Raw genomic sequence first — 18,946 nt, forward strand, 5'->3', positions numbered from 1 at the left:
CAAAATTTGAGTTTTTTTCTAAGAATTTTTCCACTTTTTAAACTCAGAAATCCATTTTTTTCTAGAATATTTATATGAATAAACTTTTCAAATTCAGAAATGTAAAAGTTTTTTTAGAAAATTTCTGCATTTAATCAAAAATGTATTTTTTTCTACCAACTTTTTGACGTTTGAAGCTCATAAATTTACAAGTTTTTTCTAGCATTTTTTTTACTTTTTAAGATCAGAAATTTACAAGTTTTTCTACAAAATTTCTGTGATTAATCCAAAAAAAAAAATTTGCAAGGTTTTTCTTGCAAATCTTTTACTTTTAAAACCCAGAAATGTAAAAGTTTTTCTAAAAAAAACTTCTGAATGTCTTTGTTAGAAAATTTTCTTAGATCTTTTGGTGGAAATTTATTCCATTTCTTTCCATCTCTAATGACCCCAACATGTCACAGAAACTGGAGAGCTGGGGAAGGTTTACACAGATCTGATTTTCTCTGTCCATCTCCACTTTGTGCTTAAAAACTGAACAATCAGAATTGATCGTTTCTATATAAGGTAGTAAATAAAAACAAGAATTAGATTAAAAAGTAAGTTGGAGTTGGGTTTTTCATCACTTTGATCCATACTTGAGCCCTTTTCAAATTGACCAAACTTGGACCTGGGTATTTCCAAGGATTTTCCGCACTGCAGGAAAGCCACTTGTCCTCGGTTTGCTCCCACACGCAGACACTTGAACACAGATTGGCACTCAGGATCAGTAGATGTTATCTAAGTGAGCAGCAAACAGACTCCTTAAAAACCGGCGGCCTCAGGGAGCCTCCCGCCCGGTTTCAGTCCTGTCGCTCTGTGTTTGCGCCGGCTGACATGAAAACCTCTAATGGTCTCCATTTGTGCCTTGAGGGAGCACAGAAGTTAGCATGAGAGAGCCAGGATGCTTTTCATGTGGGTATTTTAGGGCTGTGGAGTTATTTTTGTTTCTCTTGTTATGTTTCGAGTGTTTGTGGATGGGAGCCAGGTTGTTTGCATTGAGTCTATTTGAGTGTAAAAATTGTGGTGATACAAAGTTAATATGATATGTGTCGAATCGTAAAACGGCTGATTGGAGTTCAGGCAGAAAATTTAGCATTAATCCAAGTTTGCCCAATAGCCTGTTTGCTAATTAACCCTGAATATTCATTAATACGTAAGAAACATTGTATCATTTTAACATGGAGTACACTAATGTGATTATCTGCTGTTTTGGACTTGTCTTATTGATCACTGCATTTAAATTAATCAGGCTAATTTTACATCGTTAGACGGTAACTTCTAGTGTACTTTGTGTCACTAGTATTTTATTTTATTGTATTTTATTTAATTACATTTTTCAAATTTTTTTGTTCCATTCTTTCTGCAGTTTTAATCTTCCACTGATTTAAAATATAACTTTTCTTTGTGACACTATTGTCTTTCACTCCTTTGTTTTTTATGGTAGGTTTTCAGACAAATTTGTACATATTAATTGGACTTTTTTTGCTTATTTTTTAAACTACATTTAAAGCGGATTTCAATAAAAAATGTATTTAAAAAAAATAACCTGATATATTGCCAGTTATTGTCAATTATCAAGTTTAACACTTTTTCCGGTAAAGGTTTAGTACATTGTGTATCTTGGGTGATTGTAGGTTCAGTTCCAGTTTCTTCCTGTGAAATGTTGATGTGTCCCTGAGCAATGCACTGGTTGACAACTTTTGTTGCCAATCTATTGTATATAAAAAGATTGGCTTTTGTGTATAAATGTTTGTGAATGTGACTGAGTGTATGTTGCTCCTGTGTAAAGAGTGTTATAGTTTCCCCCACTGATTACAGATTTTATTTATTTCAAGAATCACACGAGTCACATGATCAACAACCGGACGTTGCCACTGGCGTAAAACACAAAGAAGACGACAGGAAGTGGCATGTTTTTAATGACTTGTTGAGTGAACAAACTTATTCATATCTGATTTTAATTGCGTTTCTTTTTTAATGGGAACCCTGCAATTGTAAAATAGTGTTTTTTGATATTAGCGGAATATCGTCCAAGTTTTGCACACATCTGTAATGGAAACGGCTCCTTTACAGTAAAAATGCATCCAAAGTTTTACAGTTAGCATCAAATCTTCAGACCATTAGCAGCGAAAGGAAAAGGCCTTCTGCTCATTAGGTTCTGCTAAAAGGGCTTTTGACAACAAAATAAACTGCATCTCAACAGAAGTCCTTGTTATTTCACTGTTTCCCATTTATTTGTTGACAATAATTACCTCCTCTTAATGGGGAAAAGGGAAGTTTTGCAAGAGATTTCATTGGCTCGATCAGAACATGTGAATTTTCACATCTGGACCTGATTTCCACCATCACTCTGAGTAATTCATTAATACCTAATCAGATACTCTGCATAAAAATGAATAGAATAATTAATCTCTCTGGTGATGCTGGGCTCTTTTAATGTCAGTAATAACCAAGAGAATGGTGTATTATGTGCATAGTTCATGCCACACTGGCGGTTTGATACTTAATTGTTAATAATTCTGTTTATGATAAAAAGGAACCAAAGAAACCTGCAGGTGAAAAAGCCTGAACTGTGAACAGAAGAACTCTGTCTGCTCACAAACACAAGCGTTTCTAAGGTAGTCGGCTGCACAGACTGTTACGACCCGCTACCCTCACCCTGGCTCGTTCTTAGTTCCTTTATACAGATTACGGGAGAGAGGGGCCGCAACATTAAGTGCGTAATGTTTTCCAACAAAAGAAACCGAGAAAAAGAAACAAAAGGGCACCTGACGGAACACACAGTGTGGTGGGGCTTACCTTAAACGTCCGATCCGTAGGTTACGTTCCTCAATCCAGAACTCATCCATGGAGAAGGCCAGCCCTCGCGATTCCTCATATGTCAGGCGTTTTGTTTAATAGTTTTTATGTTTTCTTTGTATTTAAATATATATATATATAGTTTTCTTTTCTCTTTTCCTTAAAACATCCGCACCTCTGGTGATTTCAATGGTGGTTGGACTTGGCAGGCGTGTAACTTCCCCGGTGCTTAAATTCTTAGCGTCCAGCCGGTTTTCAAAAAGAAAAAAAATAAATAAACAAATCCAAACAAACGAAGATAAACCTCCCGGCCAAAACTTCCGACGCTTCACTCTGGGTGGATCCGTCCCGAGGTGAAGGTACTCTCTTTTATCCAGAGCCTTCCCGCACCGTTTTTAATCAATTTTTCTTTGTCGAACTCCGCTGCTACCGCAGCTTCACACACGCCACCATCACTCATCATCTCTCAGGTGCGCCACCAGCCCAACTAAAACACCTGGGCTGGCTAAGCCCCGCCCCCCACCGGTGAACCGTCAGAGGTGCCAACAATAAAACAAAAATAAACAATCAGGAGGCGGAAGCAAAGTACGAGCATGTAACAAGATGCACATCAAGTAAACAAGCAAATGTTCTGACTTTCAAAACAAAGATTTCCTTCTCCACCGACTCATTCACAGCTGAGACTATTGGATGCAAACTAAGCTGCATCTCCCTCACATTATAGATTATAGAATGGCAAAGCTCTGTTTTCTAATGTGTTTGAATTCCTACAACATCTTGTAGTCAAACACTGTTTCCCATTAAAATGACACATTTTATGAGTCATAAAACTTATTTCCTGAATGACTTTCTGAGGTTGAAGCTGATGAATGCCACAGGGAACATTTAATCAGAGATTCCTCAGTAACATCTGATAATAATAATAATAATAATAATAATAATAATAATAATAATAATACTACAGCAGAAAAATATAGTTATTTAATAAGTATAATCATTTGAAAGTTGAGAATTTTTATATATGGACTTCTATCTGTGGTTTCACAAATTCTTATAAGAAAAAAAATCTAATCAAAATTACATTTATATTCAGTATTTATTCAGAAGATATTCAGTTATGCACATAATTATACTTATTTAAATTTTTATTCTCAACATTTTTCTTTCTGTAAAGTGAGAAACGTTACATTAAATTTAGGGATTCGGATTTATAGGGTCATTACAAGAATAATTCATACTCTGGTTTTAAAAAAAAGGCTTTATGGCAAAAGTCAAAACAAATTTAGCATTACGGATGAATGGATCCGGCTTTAAGGCGCTGTCAGTTCCCATGTGTTGATATCAGTTGGTCATTTTTATAATTAGTTGAGATAAAAAGCTTCAGGTTTATAAAACATTACCACATGCATGCATTGTCAAAGTTACACTTCAACACACTTCAGCTCCCAATATTTCCACAGTTGTCATCACAGACATTCACACATACAGCAGATGTTACGTTCCTGTTGCAGAATTGTTTTCTGAAGCTGAAAATGTGTGTAATTATGTTTTTGCGCAGGGAGTGGAAGTGTTGTACAGAGACACAGTTGCCTCATGTTGCCTTTCCTCTCATCATGATTTTAAAATTGCAGATCCGATATTGAATATTGATGGATTACTCACAATCCCCTCTTTCCCTGTTTACGGCTCTGTTCTAATGAGATCACTGTGATTTCTTTTCATTGCTAATGAGATTTCTGAGCAGCAAGGGGGCACTGAAGCCTAATTATCTCAGTATTGATTAATTTATAGTTGCTATTTTCATAAATTTTAGTAAAAAGATGTTATATTAGTTTTCAACCTTTGCTTGAGGTTGTTTCTGTGAAACGGGCGCAGACAGAAGACAGGTTGGTTTCATTTCAGTTCTCAGTTGGTGTTGCCTGAAGAGAAAAAATCGAGGTTGCATTAGATTTTTTCTTTTTTTTATCTACTGTGCTAGAACATGGGAGTTTTAAACAGACAGTTGGAAATTTCACGGGAGTTTAGAGATGCTGTAACAACTTGAGTTTGAAGAATCAGAAATTTTTACAAGAGAGAGAAATTGGCCAAGTCGGGCCAATTCCAAACAGGATAGCAAAAATCCTGAAATCATATATTTGGTAACAGTTTATGCAAACTTTATATTGGATATTTACTTGCCTCTAAATTTATAGTTATTTCTTCTGAATGTCACATTTGTTTTAGCTCAAAAATGCTCACTGCAAACTGAATCCATAAAACATGCTGAGTCAAGGTAACGATCTGATGCAATGATAATGCAGTTAAACCCAACATTTTCCCACATTTCAATTTTCTACAACACATCTTGCTATTGAAGTTTTGTTAATTGTTATAAATTATTATGTCCAGCTGAAAGAGGTGAAAGATGCTTTTTTCCAAATAATGTTTGGTAGAATTGTTCCTCCATGAGCTGCAGCTGTCAAGGTTATTAAGTCGTCGAATATATTAATGTTAGAAATACAGTTTACTACTGCCAGGTGCTTAAAGTTTCTGTTATTCTAAAGGCAGAAAGTCCCCAGTGTCCTTCAAATATCAGCAGTACAGATCCACTGCGTGTAATAGATTTATAAATTGACTGGTTAGCTCAGCAGTTTATAACATTGATAGGGCTGCTGGTGCTTTTCCCTCCTTATAAATCCAGATAATTTGTTTTCTACACATGAATAGAGTTTTAATTTAGCTATTTTTGACAAATAGTCTGGAGTCTTTCTGCAGAGAGTTTGGATAAATAAGTGGTCATAAACAATGGATGGATAGAAAGTTACAGCCAGTGGTGGGCACACTTCCTCTAACAACACTCACATTAGTCTAAAGTACTAATTTACTTGTCTGATTTCTAAACTTTTAGTGGAATCATGTTTGACTTTTCTTTATCTTTATGTTTGTCGATTGTTAAATTCTTGGATGCTCTTATTTTGAAGTGGGTGAAAACTGTTTACGCAGCACTTCCATTTCCTCTCCTCAGTTTTATCTCTTTTTTTCCCCCTAGTAAATTTCCTAATTTGTTTCCAACAAGAGACATACGGGAACAAAATAAATAAATACAGATAAAATGTAGACATACATGCAATATCTACGGGTATTGTACAATATGTACGGTAAGTTATAGTGTTAAAATTAAAGTGATGTTAAGAGGAGATATAATTGGAATTGAAGTTAGTGCTTTAGCATTAGCTTTAGCTAAATCCTGTGTTGGTGTAGCGCTTTAGCGTTAGCAAAGCTAGTGTTTACAATTAGTGCCTATCACTGGTTACTACCTACTCAAAATCAATACTACCAATTATATTTGACTTTAACTTGATGTATCATTGGCCGCTTCACTTAGTTGTGACTTCCTTTAAAATATTTTACTTTATGCCACTCAAAGGTGACCTTCTCAACACTGGTTGTGGTGTACTTTTGATCTGAAAATGAAAAGTACAAAAAGCATAATCAAAAAACAAGAAAGAAGGGATTAAGAGATATACTTGAGTACACCAATGAGGTTCTCCCATTTCAGATACTTCAGAACAAATTAAAATGGTTGTGTGTCAAAGCATATGTCTAATTAGTGTGTTTATGTGCGTGGATGTGGTGCCCTGGGGCTAACGGAGAAAGCTAATGTAGCGGAAAATGCGTCTTAGCTGGGCCATGAAATAATGATGAGACACTGTGACTTAATCATGTTGTCATGTAAAGCTTCCTCTTCTTCATCCTCTCTTCCTTCACTCTTTCTTTCATCCGTTGCCTCTGATAAACTGGCTTGTTTTGGTCCTGCTGAGAAGTTAATTTTCATTATATTGTTAATAATACCCAGACGGTTGCTAAAGGCTGTATATTATCAAATAAAAAAAGTAATAATTATTAAGGTTAATTAAATGTATAGAAAAAATATTAGAAAATAGAGGTTTTTGTCAGCATTTGTATTTAAATTTCTTTTCAGCACAGGACAATGTAATGATTGAAGGGACATGGTGCGGCAGTCATTTATATTTTATTTCTAATCTTTAGAAAACTTAAAAACCTTATAATGAATAAATATGTCACAGTTTTACCTGTTTTCAGTGAAATCCCAGCAGCATTGTCAGTAAAAGTGAATGAGAATGTAAATCTACGCAGACCGTTGCTGTATTTTGTAGATATTAGTGCCAACATAAATCGTTTTCTTTTTTGTTTTACCTGGAATTATTAACCAAAACTAAATTTAAGATTGTTGATTGTCAGTAAGCAAGAAAATAGGTTAAGATGTTGTTTTTTCCTTTTATGATTTTTCCAACCTTGTTTAATTGACCTTTAATTGTCATATCTTAAGTGTAATTTTTTTTTAACTCTTCCTTGTGTTTTATTTCAGGTGGCTGCACTTTTGAGGAGTCTTACAGCAGCTGTGGCTACGGCGTGTCTTTAGGAACCAACGGATTTACTTGGGAACAGGTCAACTCCTGGGAAAAACCCACCATGGACCCTGCCCTTCCCACTGGTAGGCGTCATGACACGTTTCTTATTCATTTTTTGCTTTCTTAACAGTTTCCAAGTCAAGAAAACCATCTTTTTTTCTTAGACATCCATTATTGACATAATTTGGTCATAATTATCAATCAAATTAAGTTTGCTCAATAGTTTTTAGATTCAAAGTAGCTTACAGTCTCATCTAATATGAATGAAATGTCAAATGATGAATTTTATGAACAATTAAGATGAACATTAAATTAATAAATGAGGTATTGATAAAAGCTATTACATATTAATTAATTCTTAAAGCACCTGTTTATCTTTCCTACCCTCTCTACTTGAGGGAAGTCTCTTTGTTTACTTAAAGTTGTTGCTCTGTTTCTATACTGTCAGCCTTCTTTCTGACTATTTATTGATTGTTTTGATATTAACAGCATTGTTATATCCTCATTTGTGAGTAGTTTTGGATATGTGCCATGTGCCAGATGCTTGAATATAGACGAATGTCTTAAAAACTACAAAACCCAGAACATTGTTTGGTTTGTATTTCTCAGCTGTTTGTCTCCATGACATTTCTATGTGGTGATATCAAAGAGATATTGAAATAATTGACTGTTTCACATGGGGCTGGACAATAAATCATGTAGAATCCAGTCAATTTTGAAAAGGCCAGAACTGATGGTTAAATGATGATTTATTAAAGACATCCATATCATTCATCAACCAACGTAACAAGAACAAATAATAATTATAGTCATTTCACCATCCATTGTTATGCATAGCTCATTACATTAGTACAATTCTCTCCATTAACGCAACAATCTGATTTTTCTTTAAACATTTAAAATTATTCAAAAATTCTTCAATCGTTGTCAATTTAACTTGTTTCGTTATCGACTGAAGCTAAAGTTTAGTTGATTTTTAACCTTTTTTTGTTTTGCTGGCAATCTTTTCTGTTTATTGCGGTTAAGCTTCATCAGGTAAAACTGAGTTCTGTTGCCATGGCTACCTCAACAGGAAAGTTACCAAAATAAAAGCATATAACCTTAACGGTAGCTACAATAAACATAGGTAACTTCACTCAGTTGGCCTTTGCAAATCATTAACATATTGTGATCAATACGAATAAACAATACATCTGATGAATATTCAATAATAAAAGGCAGAGAAAAGACGTTAGGCAGTCACGGCTAGCTAAGCTAGATTCACTCATTGGTTACCTAGCAACCCACTGATTCTATGGTTACCTAGCAACAATTTGTTGAGTAATTTGCACAGCAGTTTTAAGGTATTGCTACCGTGAGTCATACCTGCTTAAAAACCAAAACCAAAACGACCTCATGGAGAGAAAACTGTGGATAAATCCGGAGCGGTCACAAGATTCTGCAGTGACACCTGAATGTTTGTAACTGAAATCTGTTCATGTTCGGTGTGTTGATAAAAATTCTTATGTCTAAACTGAACGAACAGCTCAGTTTTAGTTTGCTTTATAAAAGCACGGACTGATCAGGAAAATTAAAATTTGATTACCTCGATCACTCTTGTGATCCTACAAGTTGCAATTGTTAAACATTTCTTTAATATACGCACCACAATATTGTTTGAACCTGTTGTTTTCTGCATCCAGAGAAACGTTTTTTCTGAAATCTCTCTGTTTATCTGAATTGGCAGACTCAGTAATTTGACCCCAGCTGGGTTCTTCTCCATTTGTCCAACTCCAAATGGCAATCAGACAGCCCGTCTATCCATCGCGTTTTCTCTCACAGTTTTGCCCTTTTGCCCTCTATATCTCGCCCACAGTCTCACTTTCTACCACTTGTGCTACCCGACACAATCTTCTTCACACCTTTTTCTTATCTTCACGGCTAGATGTCTGCTTTTCTCCCATTTGATTGACATGACTAGGTTTTTTTTAGGTACACTTTCATCAAAGCAGCATTTAAAAATCCATGTTAAGGGAGATCATTTTAAAAGTCACTTTGTTTTTCCTTTGTAGAGCTGCCAAAATCATAAATATGTTGTTAAGATCCCACACAGCGTAAATTGGAGCATAATGTGTAAGAAAGAAGTTGGTTCAGTTGGCTCTGTTTAACTTTGTCTTGAATCATACTTAAAATAGAAAGCAAATGGAGAAAATTAAAAAGCAAGAAGCAAATATGTCAGACTGGATAAAAAGGCTCCACAGAGGGAGCCCAAATGATTTTTGAGCAGGTACAAAATGAAAACACTTCTTTATATCAAAGCCTTGAAGACTTGGATTTAATAAACACAATATTTTCTCATGCTGAGCATCTTTTGACATGTAGTTGTGTGTTTTATGGAATCACAGAGAAACATTACAGTGGACTCCTGCTTCTTTTTACTTTAGTTCTGTGAAAACTCCAATATATTTGTAAAATTTGCCTAATTGTGGATTTTGGAGCTGGTTGGCTGGACAATATATCAATATCAATATATATCGGGATAGACACGTGATCAATATCAACAGATAGATCGATAATTTCACTGAACTCCGACTGACAGTCAAACGTAAACACATGTGGTTATGTACGACTCATCTTCGCTTGATTGGGGTCGTATTTCATCAGTGAGCCATGCACAGAAATTGGATCCACAACCACTAAAAATAGGGTGTTATATCAAGTCTTCAGAAAATGTTAGAGCTGAAATGATTCCAAAGAAAAAATCCTTAAAAGAAATTGTCTTGTAATTGCGTATTGTTCATTGCTTTTTGGATCTTTCAGAGGAACAATAGAGGAAGATTGGGAGTTGAGAGCAAAAGCAGAAAAAAACAAAAACAAGACGGAAGCAAACAGACTCTAACTACACCCAGTTAAAACTTTTCAAAACAGCCCAGTTTCAACCAGAACTTTGCAGGTGCATTTCTGATTCTTATAACTGCTTTATTGCAAACAAAATCATTAGGGAGTAAAAGGCAAATGCAGCATCCCAAATCATCACAAAGGGTTAGGGTTCAATTCTCCTGTTGAATGGAGACGCGCTCGCAGGTGGAAAAATCTCTTGGCGCCAACTTCCTTTAAATAAGGATTTTTGATCATTTGAGAGTAAATCCTGTTTTAACTTAGGAAGAAATCATGAGTTGGAGTCCTGTTGGTCATAACCCAAAAATGATTTAGAAGGAAACGCCTGAGTGATTTCTGCTGCTGGAACTACCCAGTCGCTGTTTGCTCTTTATGTCTCTCATTCCTTGCAAATAGTTCATTCGGTTGGATGAAAAAGAACCAATCAAAACAATCCAGCTATTGCCAGATAATCAAAAACTGTTAGATTTAAGAACTCAGTCAACTATTCATTTAAATTTTAGTTTGTCATACAAATATGCTTGTTTATGTTGTGTATTTTATGCAATATTTCTTTTTTTTTTTAAACTTTCATAACAGTACGTTGGGTTTTTATAGATAGGCCCAGTCAAAGTAGCTTTTACCAAGTATTTTCTGTCTAGTTTCTAGTGCAGATATCTTATTACACTTGGATTAAGACAAAATAACTTACAAGTCACTTTTTAGGACAATATGGGATTTTGTTTCAGGTAAATGATACCTTAATATTGATTTTAAAAACATTAGTTCCTCTGGCAGATTATTTCACTTATAACAAGACATTTATTTATATTTTATTTATATAAATAAAATAATCTGCCACTGGAGCTAGTACTTTTTCCATCAATGTCAAGCAATTATTGATCTAAAACAAGCTTCTATATCTTTCTGAGAAGTTACTTCTAAGTTAGATTTGTCTTAATTCAAATGTGCTAAGATATTTGCACTGAAACTAGTCATAAATACCTGGTAAGATTTTGTGTTTTTGCCGTGTGATTCCCCCAATACAAGCAGGAGCGTTTTGAAAAGCTTCGTCTAATTTATCTTTCTTCTATAGAGAACTTGTTGTTGTTGTTGGCAGATTTTACATTCATTCATTTTCTACTTGAAGCATAAATATCTCCAAATCTCTTTGTCGTGATCTTTCTCCATTTTAATTCATTCCCCCACTGTGTTCTAAGTTATGATGCTCCTCTTTCCATCCTAAATGATCTGTTAGTCAGATCAATTATAGCTCCCATCCATCATCATCATCCTCATCATCTTTCCATCTAATTTTCCTGCCATCAGTGTCTGCAGTTTGTCAGTGCCGCTGCCGTCTTCACTCCCAACACCACAGTCATTCGCTGAAGATTTGATTCCGTCCAACTGGCTGCTACACCATTCCGTCTCGCTCTCGGTTTTTGCAGAACTCTTGTCAGTTATCCGTCTCATCTATCGGCCCGTGGGTGGCGGCTGTCAACCACGATAGCCATCGCGGCCTGTGAGTGATCAGCTGCCCGCTGCTCTGACAGCTACAGATCTGATCAGGCTGGACAGGAGCAAATTATCTGTTAGTTTTGTCTCTCTGTGTTGGCCATTTTTTCTCTCGTTGCTGTAGCTGCTATTGTTCAGTGGATGCCTGTATTAAAGTATCAAATCTATTTATCAACACAGCAGTATAACTGCCACAATCTTTACACCAATGTTTAACTCTGCCTATGCAAAGTTAACAAAATGAAATGAATGAAGCTACAGACATGCCGCAACGTGACGTCACACACACAAGACCCCGCCCCCATCCAAGACCCCGCCCCCAATCAAGACCCCGCCCCCGTCTCCCTGCTGCTCACCAACGATGACTGGCATTAGTTTTACCTGTTGTCAAAATAATGTGCTAAATCTTAATATGATAAAAGGGACACAGCGCTTTGGTAGTAATTTACCGGATAACAAACTCAGGATAAACTTTTAATAAAAATAACAAAATAGCGAGGGAGAGGGAAGTAGACTTTGACAAACATAACATGTAGATATGCTGCATAATTTGTTGTGTTTTGGTTCAGTTAAAAATAAGGTGACCCACACACCAACACATTAGCTAAGCTACCACCACTGTGTTAGCTTAGCTTATTAATAATGGTGAAATTAACATCAAGCCTGAAAACATAAAACTGTAACAAACTGAATGTTCTGTTCTATGTATGGGGAATGCTTTTATGTTTTTTGATGTTCAATCCTGATATTATATATAGTGGCATTGTTGTCAGTTACTATGGCAGCGGCTCTCTGCATAGTGTAGCCAAGACAAAGAGAAAAAAGAAGAATACCACCAGTGGTTCTGAGTTATTCTTCAGTGGTTTTTCTGTGTTATTTTCCCTTTGATGTGCACTAAATTAATAACACCTGCATCTCCATGTTTCATTTTGTTAACAGAAACATGCTATTGCATCAGCACGGTTATGGATTGCATGTGAAAAAATGGTCTTTTTGCCCTCCTGCATTGTGCACATGTGCAACATGTCTGAATGTAAACAATAATATCTAAAATGTCTATGCTGTGCCTTGTATTTAGTTATGTCTCCAGAAACATAAGAGTGTCATGGAGTGTAAACAGATTGCATTTCTACTGAGTTGGGCTTGGCACCTCCAGCTCTCTCCACCTCCATTTAAACATAGTTGTCAGCTTGTCCATAGCTGTGGCAGCTCATAGATTTCGTGGCAAACCCTGATTAGATTGGAATCAGTGCTTTGGCTTCTTTCATCATCTCTCTATTGACAAGGTAATGTTATAATCCCCACCCCTGATGAGTTATAGATGAGAAAAGATTTGCCTAGGATGATGTTAATCTATGCCTGCTCACCTTCATAGAGATCTCATAATATTACAGCTTAGAAAGCTTGAAAATTAAGTTGAGAGCTACAGTAAAAACGGGTTTGTGCAAAAGCAAGTTTTAGGGACATTTGGAAAATAAAAAAGCTTTTATGCACAGGAGAACATCTGACTGGAAACCAGTTCACCCTTAATATCTTGTGTATAGAAAATATTCAAAGGTCCTGAAAACAAAAGTAATGAGTATGTTTTCACAGAAGGTTAGACTGCATATTTCAGTTAAAGAGGAAGTTATGAAGAACAAATAATTGATCAAATTGACATTTTGATTTTCTGTTTTTAGTATATTATTTGTCATGTCCAGCCAGGCACGCTTTGAACTTTTGAACAACATTGACATATTTTTGGAAAGACTTTGAATGTCTCGGTAAAACAAAAGCCAAATATTTTATTAAAGCACTTTGAAATGCCTTGCTGCTGAAATGTGCTATTCAAATAAAATTTGATTTGATTTTGATTTTAATATTACACCATTAGGGGGGCGTGCTGTGGTGGCGCAGCGGGTTAGCACGCCCCACGTTTGGAGGCCTTAGTCCTCGACACGGACGTCGCGGGTTCGACTCCTGGTCCCGACGACCTTTGCCGCATGTCTTCCCCTCACCCTCCTTCCTGTCTGCCTACTGTGGAAAAAAATGCGAGCCGCTAGCGCCGCAAAAACTCTTCGGAGAAAAAAAAATGAAAAAAAAAATACAAATATTACACCATTAGTAGATGTGTGCAATACTGTATAGTTTAGTATCGATCCAATAACAAATAAATACAGGGCCAATATTGCCAATACCGATATTTTTTATGTTTGATAAATAAATGTCTAATCTTTTATGTGTTTTTGTGAAAACATCTAAAACGTTTATAGGCGTCTTCAAAATGCTGGAATAACATAACGTGATAAACAGAAAATATTGAAAATAGCAAAATTTGTGGGTATATTTCCTTAATAAAAAAAGTTAAAAAAATTATAATTTTACAAAACAAAATATTTTTAAAGGTAGTGTGGAAAAACTACAACACAAAAAATAACATAAAATTTCAAGAAAGTTGAAACGTTCTTGTATTATTTTGACTTTATTGTCATATTTTTATGACTTTATTTTCATAATTATATATTGTATTCTCATAATTTTATGTTTTTTTATGCCAACTTGGTATCAATATTTTGGATCAATCAAGCTCTGATTCCAAAGGTTTGATGATTTGATGTCATTAGTTTCATCTGTTCCCAGAGAAAATAGTGTGTGTGATAAACAGAGAACAAACTGTTAACACTTAGAAAGAAGAAAAATGAGAAGCAAAATGAAGGACAAAAAATTTTGATTTTCAAGAACCAGTGAAAACAAAATAAAGAAAGGCCTCACAGAAAGAAAAAATACACACAAGAGTGACAAGGGCACCGAGTTGTTAACTATACAGAAAAATTGGAGACAAACTGAGACATTGACGCAAAGTCTACATTTTTCCTTAACAACCACTCTGAGACTCACTGTTGATTTGAAAAAGCTGTTTCTGGGAGAGATGGTTAAGAGCACACAATGTGTTACAAGTGGTCGTCAAAGTTTCATGCAGCGTTTGAGAGATCAATATCATGTATCGTCCTATTATGTGATATTTTTACTTCTAGCTGCCAGACAGGGAGAAAAAGCTCACAGAAGACACAGCTTTCATCTATTATTGATTTATCTTGTCAGTAAGTGCTCAGAGGCGGCAAACAGTGATGCAAAACAATAAAGTCTGAATAACTGGAGAACCAGAACTGTTAGTTAAACAGCTGGAAAGAGCTCGGCTGATTTATAATTCAGTTGCTGTCTTGTTGGTGACTTTACTTCTCTTTACATCTCTTGCTTTACAGAACTGAAAAATATATGCCACGCTCTGAGATGTTTGGACTTTGTTCTGAAGTTAGGATGCAACATTTTTAGCTGCAGTTATTTTTGAAACAAAAGAAGCAACAAAATAGGAAGAACAACCAATTTAATTTCTAGAGTTTAACATGTATATGTTTTTTATATCCGGTTCTGTGGTGTTGGTATTTTGGGTCATCTTACACATTTAGCATTTGTGCACATTGTGATGTCAATTGTAACAAAATTCCTTGCCACAGTACAGGCAGTGTTGCTCAGTGTCATGCTTTACAAGAATTTTTTAAAAAAATGTTTTTTTGCAGATTAATTATGAATTAGTGTTACACTGAGATGTGTGGAAAGGAGAAGTCACCAGTCAGGTTTGGCTGAAAAGCAAACAAAACTAGTTTATTGGTTTTCAGGCATCACAGCAGCTTTCAAATGGCTGCCCTTCTTCTTCTTTTTACTGGCAGTAATGCACATTTAGATGTGCATTACTGCCATCTACTGGAATAGAGTGTAATTTGGGATACTAAATATATGTTACACAGATTTTAAAATTTAAAATAAATGAATAATAATTTTAAAAAATGAACTGAAACAAATAAACAAGCAGCAGCCCACCTCCATATGATTCAGACCCCGCCTTCTCAAATCATTTCGGCCAATCACCTCGGCCTTCCAGAGCAGGAAAACAAAACAAAGAAGTTGACTTTCACATTAATAATGAAAACATCAGAACCTATTAATCAACAATAAAATATCAACCAACCATCTTATTTATGCAAACACACATTTTATAAGTCATTTTACATTTTTTATTACCTTAACTCTCTTCTCTTACCACCTCACTTCCTGTTAAAGATCTGGGTTTGAGGCGGGCTTCCTGTTTAGCTGAAACACAAGATGGCTGCCACCCACCTGGTAACAAACATTTCACACATTGACCCACAGATTGTTCATATTTACACACTCTGGAGAAATACAGTACATGTTAAAGAAGAACTTAGTGCTTCTTAACAGCTGATTTCATGGTTTACGTTTTAAAGTGTTTTACTCAAAATCAGTTTATTTAGCACAAGTTTGCATCCATATATGAATCTATTACTCTTAAATTTCATAGGCTAAGGTTTTCTGTGGTTCTCATCTGGGTGTAGTTTGATCCTGATGTGAAATACTTCACTTGTTATGGATACAATAGCAAAGATATGGGAAATAGAAGGGCTCAGGTGGGAGCAGAGCGACTTTATTCTCCCACGGAGGAATAGTTATCAAAAAAAGTGAAATGGATGTGCTCTTATTTTCTTCATCATTTTCTGTGCTCATCTCCTGGAATGGTCTCATCACATCTGTGCCAGCTTTTTTGCTATTGAACTCGTATGGTATAGTTTTCAGTGCACTCAGCTGAACCGCCTCTCTCATCACTCATTCTCAGGTTGCCCAATAATTGCATTTATTATTCAGCTTTATTTACAAATGACCAAAAAAATACAAACATTACAATTGCAAGTATTATTTTGCTTAGTAATTTCTTCCACTTTTCTGTGTGCTTTTACTAAGTCGGTATGAATGAATATGACAGACATGGAGAGGATCAAGAACATAGTCACTCTAGTGGCTATGAATTAATAATTCATAACTTCTGCATCAACTTTTGCCTGAAAACATCAGGAAACCACAGAAGTACAAAATCATGAAAAGGCAAAATTACATGTTTACCCAACTTCAGGGTGAATTCACACCAACCCCGTTTGGTCCGCTTTGATCAAACTCCAGTCCATTTGTGTTGAAAGTTCAGATTATTTGGAGTTGTGAATGTGCAATCAAATCTGATGCAGATAAAAACGATCTAACTCTGGTCACTGCAAACCTACACTGCAAAAACACAAAGTTATGCCAAGTATTTATGGTCTAAATTCTAATGCAAATATCTTAGCACACTTGAAATAAGACTAAAGTAACTTTCAAGCACCTTTTCTGCAAAATATCTAATAAATATTGGTATAAAAGCATACTAGCTTATTGGTAGATTTGTAACGAGACAAGTGAAAAAACTAGCCAGTGGAACCAGTCCTTTTTGCATCTCTAGTCAAAAATGATTGACTTAAACCAAGCTGATTTATCTAGCTGAAAAACTCGTTATTTTAGTTTTAATTCAAGTGTATTAAAATATTTGCACTGAAAATTAGACAAAATTTCTTGCTAAAGATTTTGTGTTTCTGCAGTGTAGCTCTGAGCTTTGTTGATTTAAATGCAAATGTGACGAGAAACTGATCCAACAACAGGAAACAGATTACAGTGCAGGGAATTCTGGGTAACTAAAGCCAAACTGTAAGAATGATTTTGTGCAAAACAATTAAATAAACATGATTTGTATAGAAACATGTTCAGGGAAGCATAATAGATCACCTTTAAGATTCAAAAGGTTTCATGAACCATTTTTGAGAGATGAGTCAAAAAGACGACCATTGATTATTTTTCAATCACTTTGTTTTGTTTTTATTCGCTTTTGAGGAACTTGCAGTTTCAAATTGCAAATTTAAAAGTTCACCTGTAAACTTACTGGATCATAATAAGTGAGTAATTTGAAAACGGTCCAAATAAAACATGCACAGGTTGTAACTAAGCCCATCTAAAACGTCCAGCTGGCCTCCGGCTGTAGTCTGTGATTCCAGCTCGTTACGCTGCTGCCCTGCTGTTTTGACGTCACCTGAACCCCTCGGACCAGTAAAGGAGATTCACGTCGTCCTGACAGCTGCACTGAGAGACAAATGTCAGTCAAGCCTCTTCTTCACACCCACGCAGTGCTAAGACGAAGTCTAATCAGGCTGAAAAAGAAACCGTGTGGGTGTGTGAGGCCAAAAACTGACATGCAGGTTCAACACGAAGAAAGAAAAGTTTTAAATAGAAGTTAAATCTCTGCATTGTCTGTTGCCTGATTAGGATTTATAAAGAAGCTCTTCTATATGTTAATTTTGTTTTTTTGCATGAATGCAGCCTTTAGGTCACTATAAAGTAGGTCTGTCACGACCTTATAATTATTATGATGAATTATAATGTTGGTTTGAGACCATTTTCAATGGTCAATGGTAATGGCTTAATAATGCAAGAACATGTTCTCAAAGATCAATAAACTTTCATTTCTGGTGAACATTTAACACTGGAACTGGAAGACATTTTATAAATAAACAAAATAGCAGAAACAACAATTAAAATCAATTATGAAGTCTCTGTAAACAAAATTGTCCTTCAAATTAAGGGCCAAAACCAAAACATCAGACTGAAGTTTTTTATCATCCAGATTTTGGTAGAAAGATAGAAAAGAGAAAAACAATAAATCATGCAAATGGAAATTATTGAGCTCCTCTTAATTTATGATGTGATTAATTGATATATAGCTTATTGCAATAGGCCTACTATAAGGAAAACAAGTCACACTGCAAAAACACCAAATATTACCAAGTGATTCTGTTTAGTTTCCAGTGAAACTATTTTAGTACATTTGAATTAAGAAAAAACAAACTTTAAACTTCAAAAGCAAGTTTTCAGCGAGATATACTAGTTTGTCTTGAATATTAATAAAAACTTCTGTTTCCACTGGCAGCTTGTTTCACTCATAAGATGGAAATAATGTCATAAGTCAAATGATCTGCCAGTGGAACTAGTTCTTTTTAAAATCAATATTAAGGGAATTATTGACTTAAAGCTCCTATATCTTGCTGAAAAGTTACTAAGACATTAGCACTAGAGACTGGACAGATATTTGATAAGTTTTGTGTTTTTGCAGTGCTCTACGAGAGGTGTGTGTGTGAAAGTGTGTGCTGTCATTTGCAGTGTTGACGTGTTCATCGGCTGTCAAACCAGGACCCAAACAATGTTTCCTGTCTTTTCTTTCATTTCTTCTCCTTTCTGTCTCCCTTCATTCTCTGACACTCATTTCTCCTGAGGCGTCTTTGGCCTAAATTTGCTTCTTAGCTTCTGTCAATATGTTTCCGGTTGTTTTGTTTTTTTAACGATTTGACAGTCAGACAGAGAGGAATGTTTGAACAGTTTCTACACTTTTGCTGTATATTTTCATAGGAGTGAGTGTGCCTGCTTGTCAGTGCTCCCTG

General features: G+C 35.4%; 1 protein-coding gene across 11 annotated transcripts in view; it reads left to right on the plus strand.

Moving 5' to 3' along the window:
- The window catches only part of ptprt (protein tyrosine phosphatase receptor type T), a 319,822-nt gene that overhangs the window by 42,837 nt on the left and 258,039 nt on the right, over positions 1–18,946 (plus strand). For all 11 annotated transcript variants that reach the window (XM_028003113.1, XM_028003117.1, XM_028003114.1 and 8 more), the window contains exon 2: positions 7,187–7,312. In XM_028003113.1, the coding sequence (XP_027858914.1) occupies positions 7,187–7,312 (126 nt within the window). The remainder of the gene's footprint in view (positions 1–7,186; positions 7,313–18,946) is intronic.

This window comes from Xiphophorus couchianus, chromosome 20 (genome assembly GCF_001444195.1).
Source record: "Xiphophorus couchianus chromosome 20, X_couchianus-1.0, whole genome shotgun sequence".
NCBI lineage: Eukaryota > Metazoa > Chordata > Actinopteri > Cyprinodontiformes > Poeciliidae > Xiphophorus > Xiphophorus couchianus.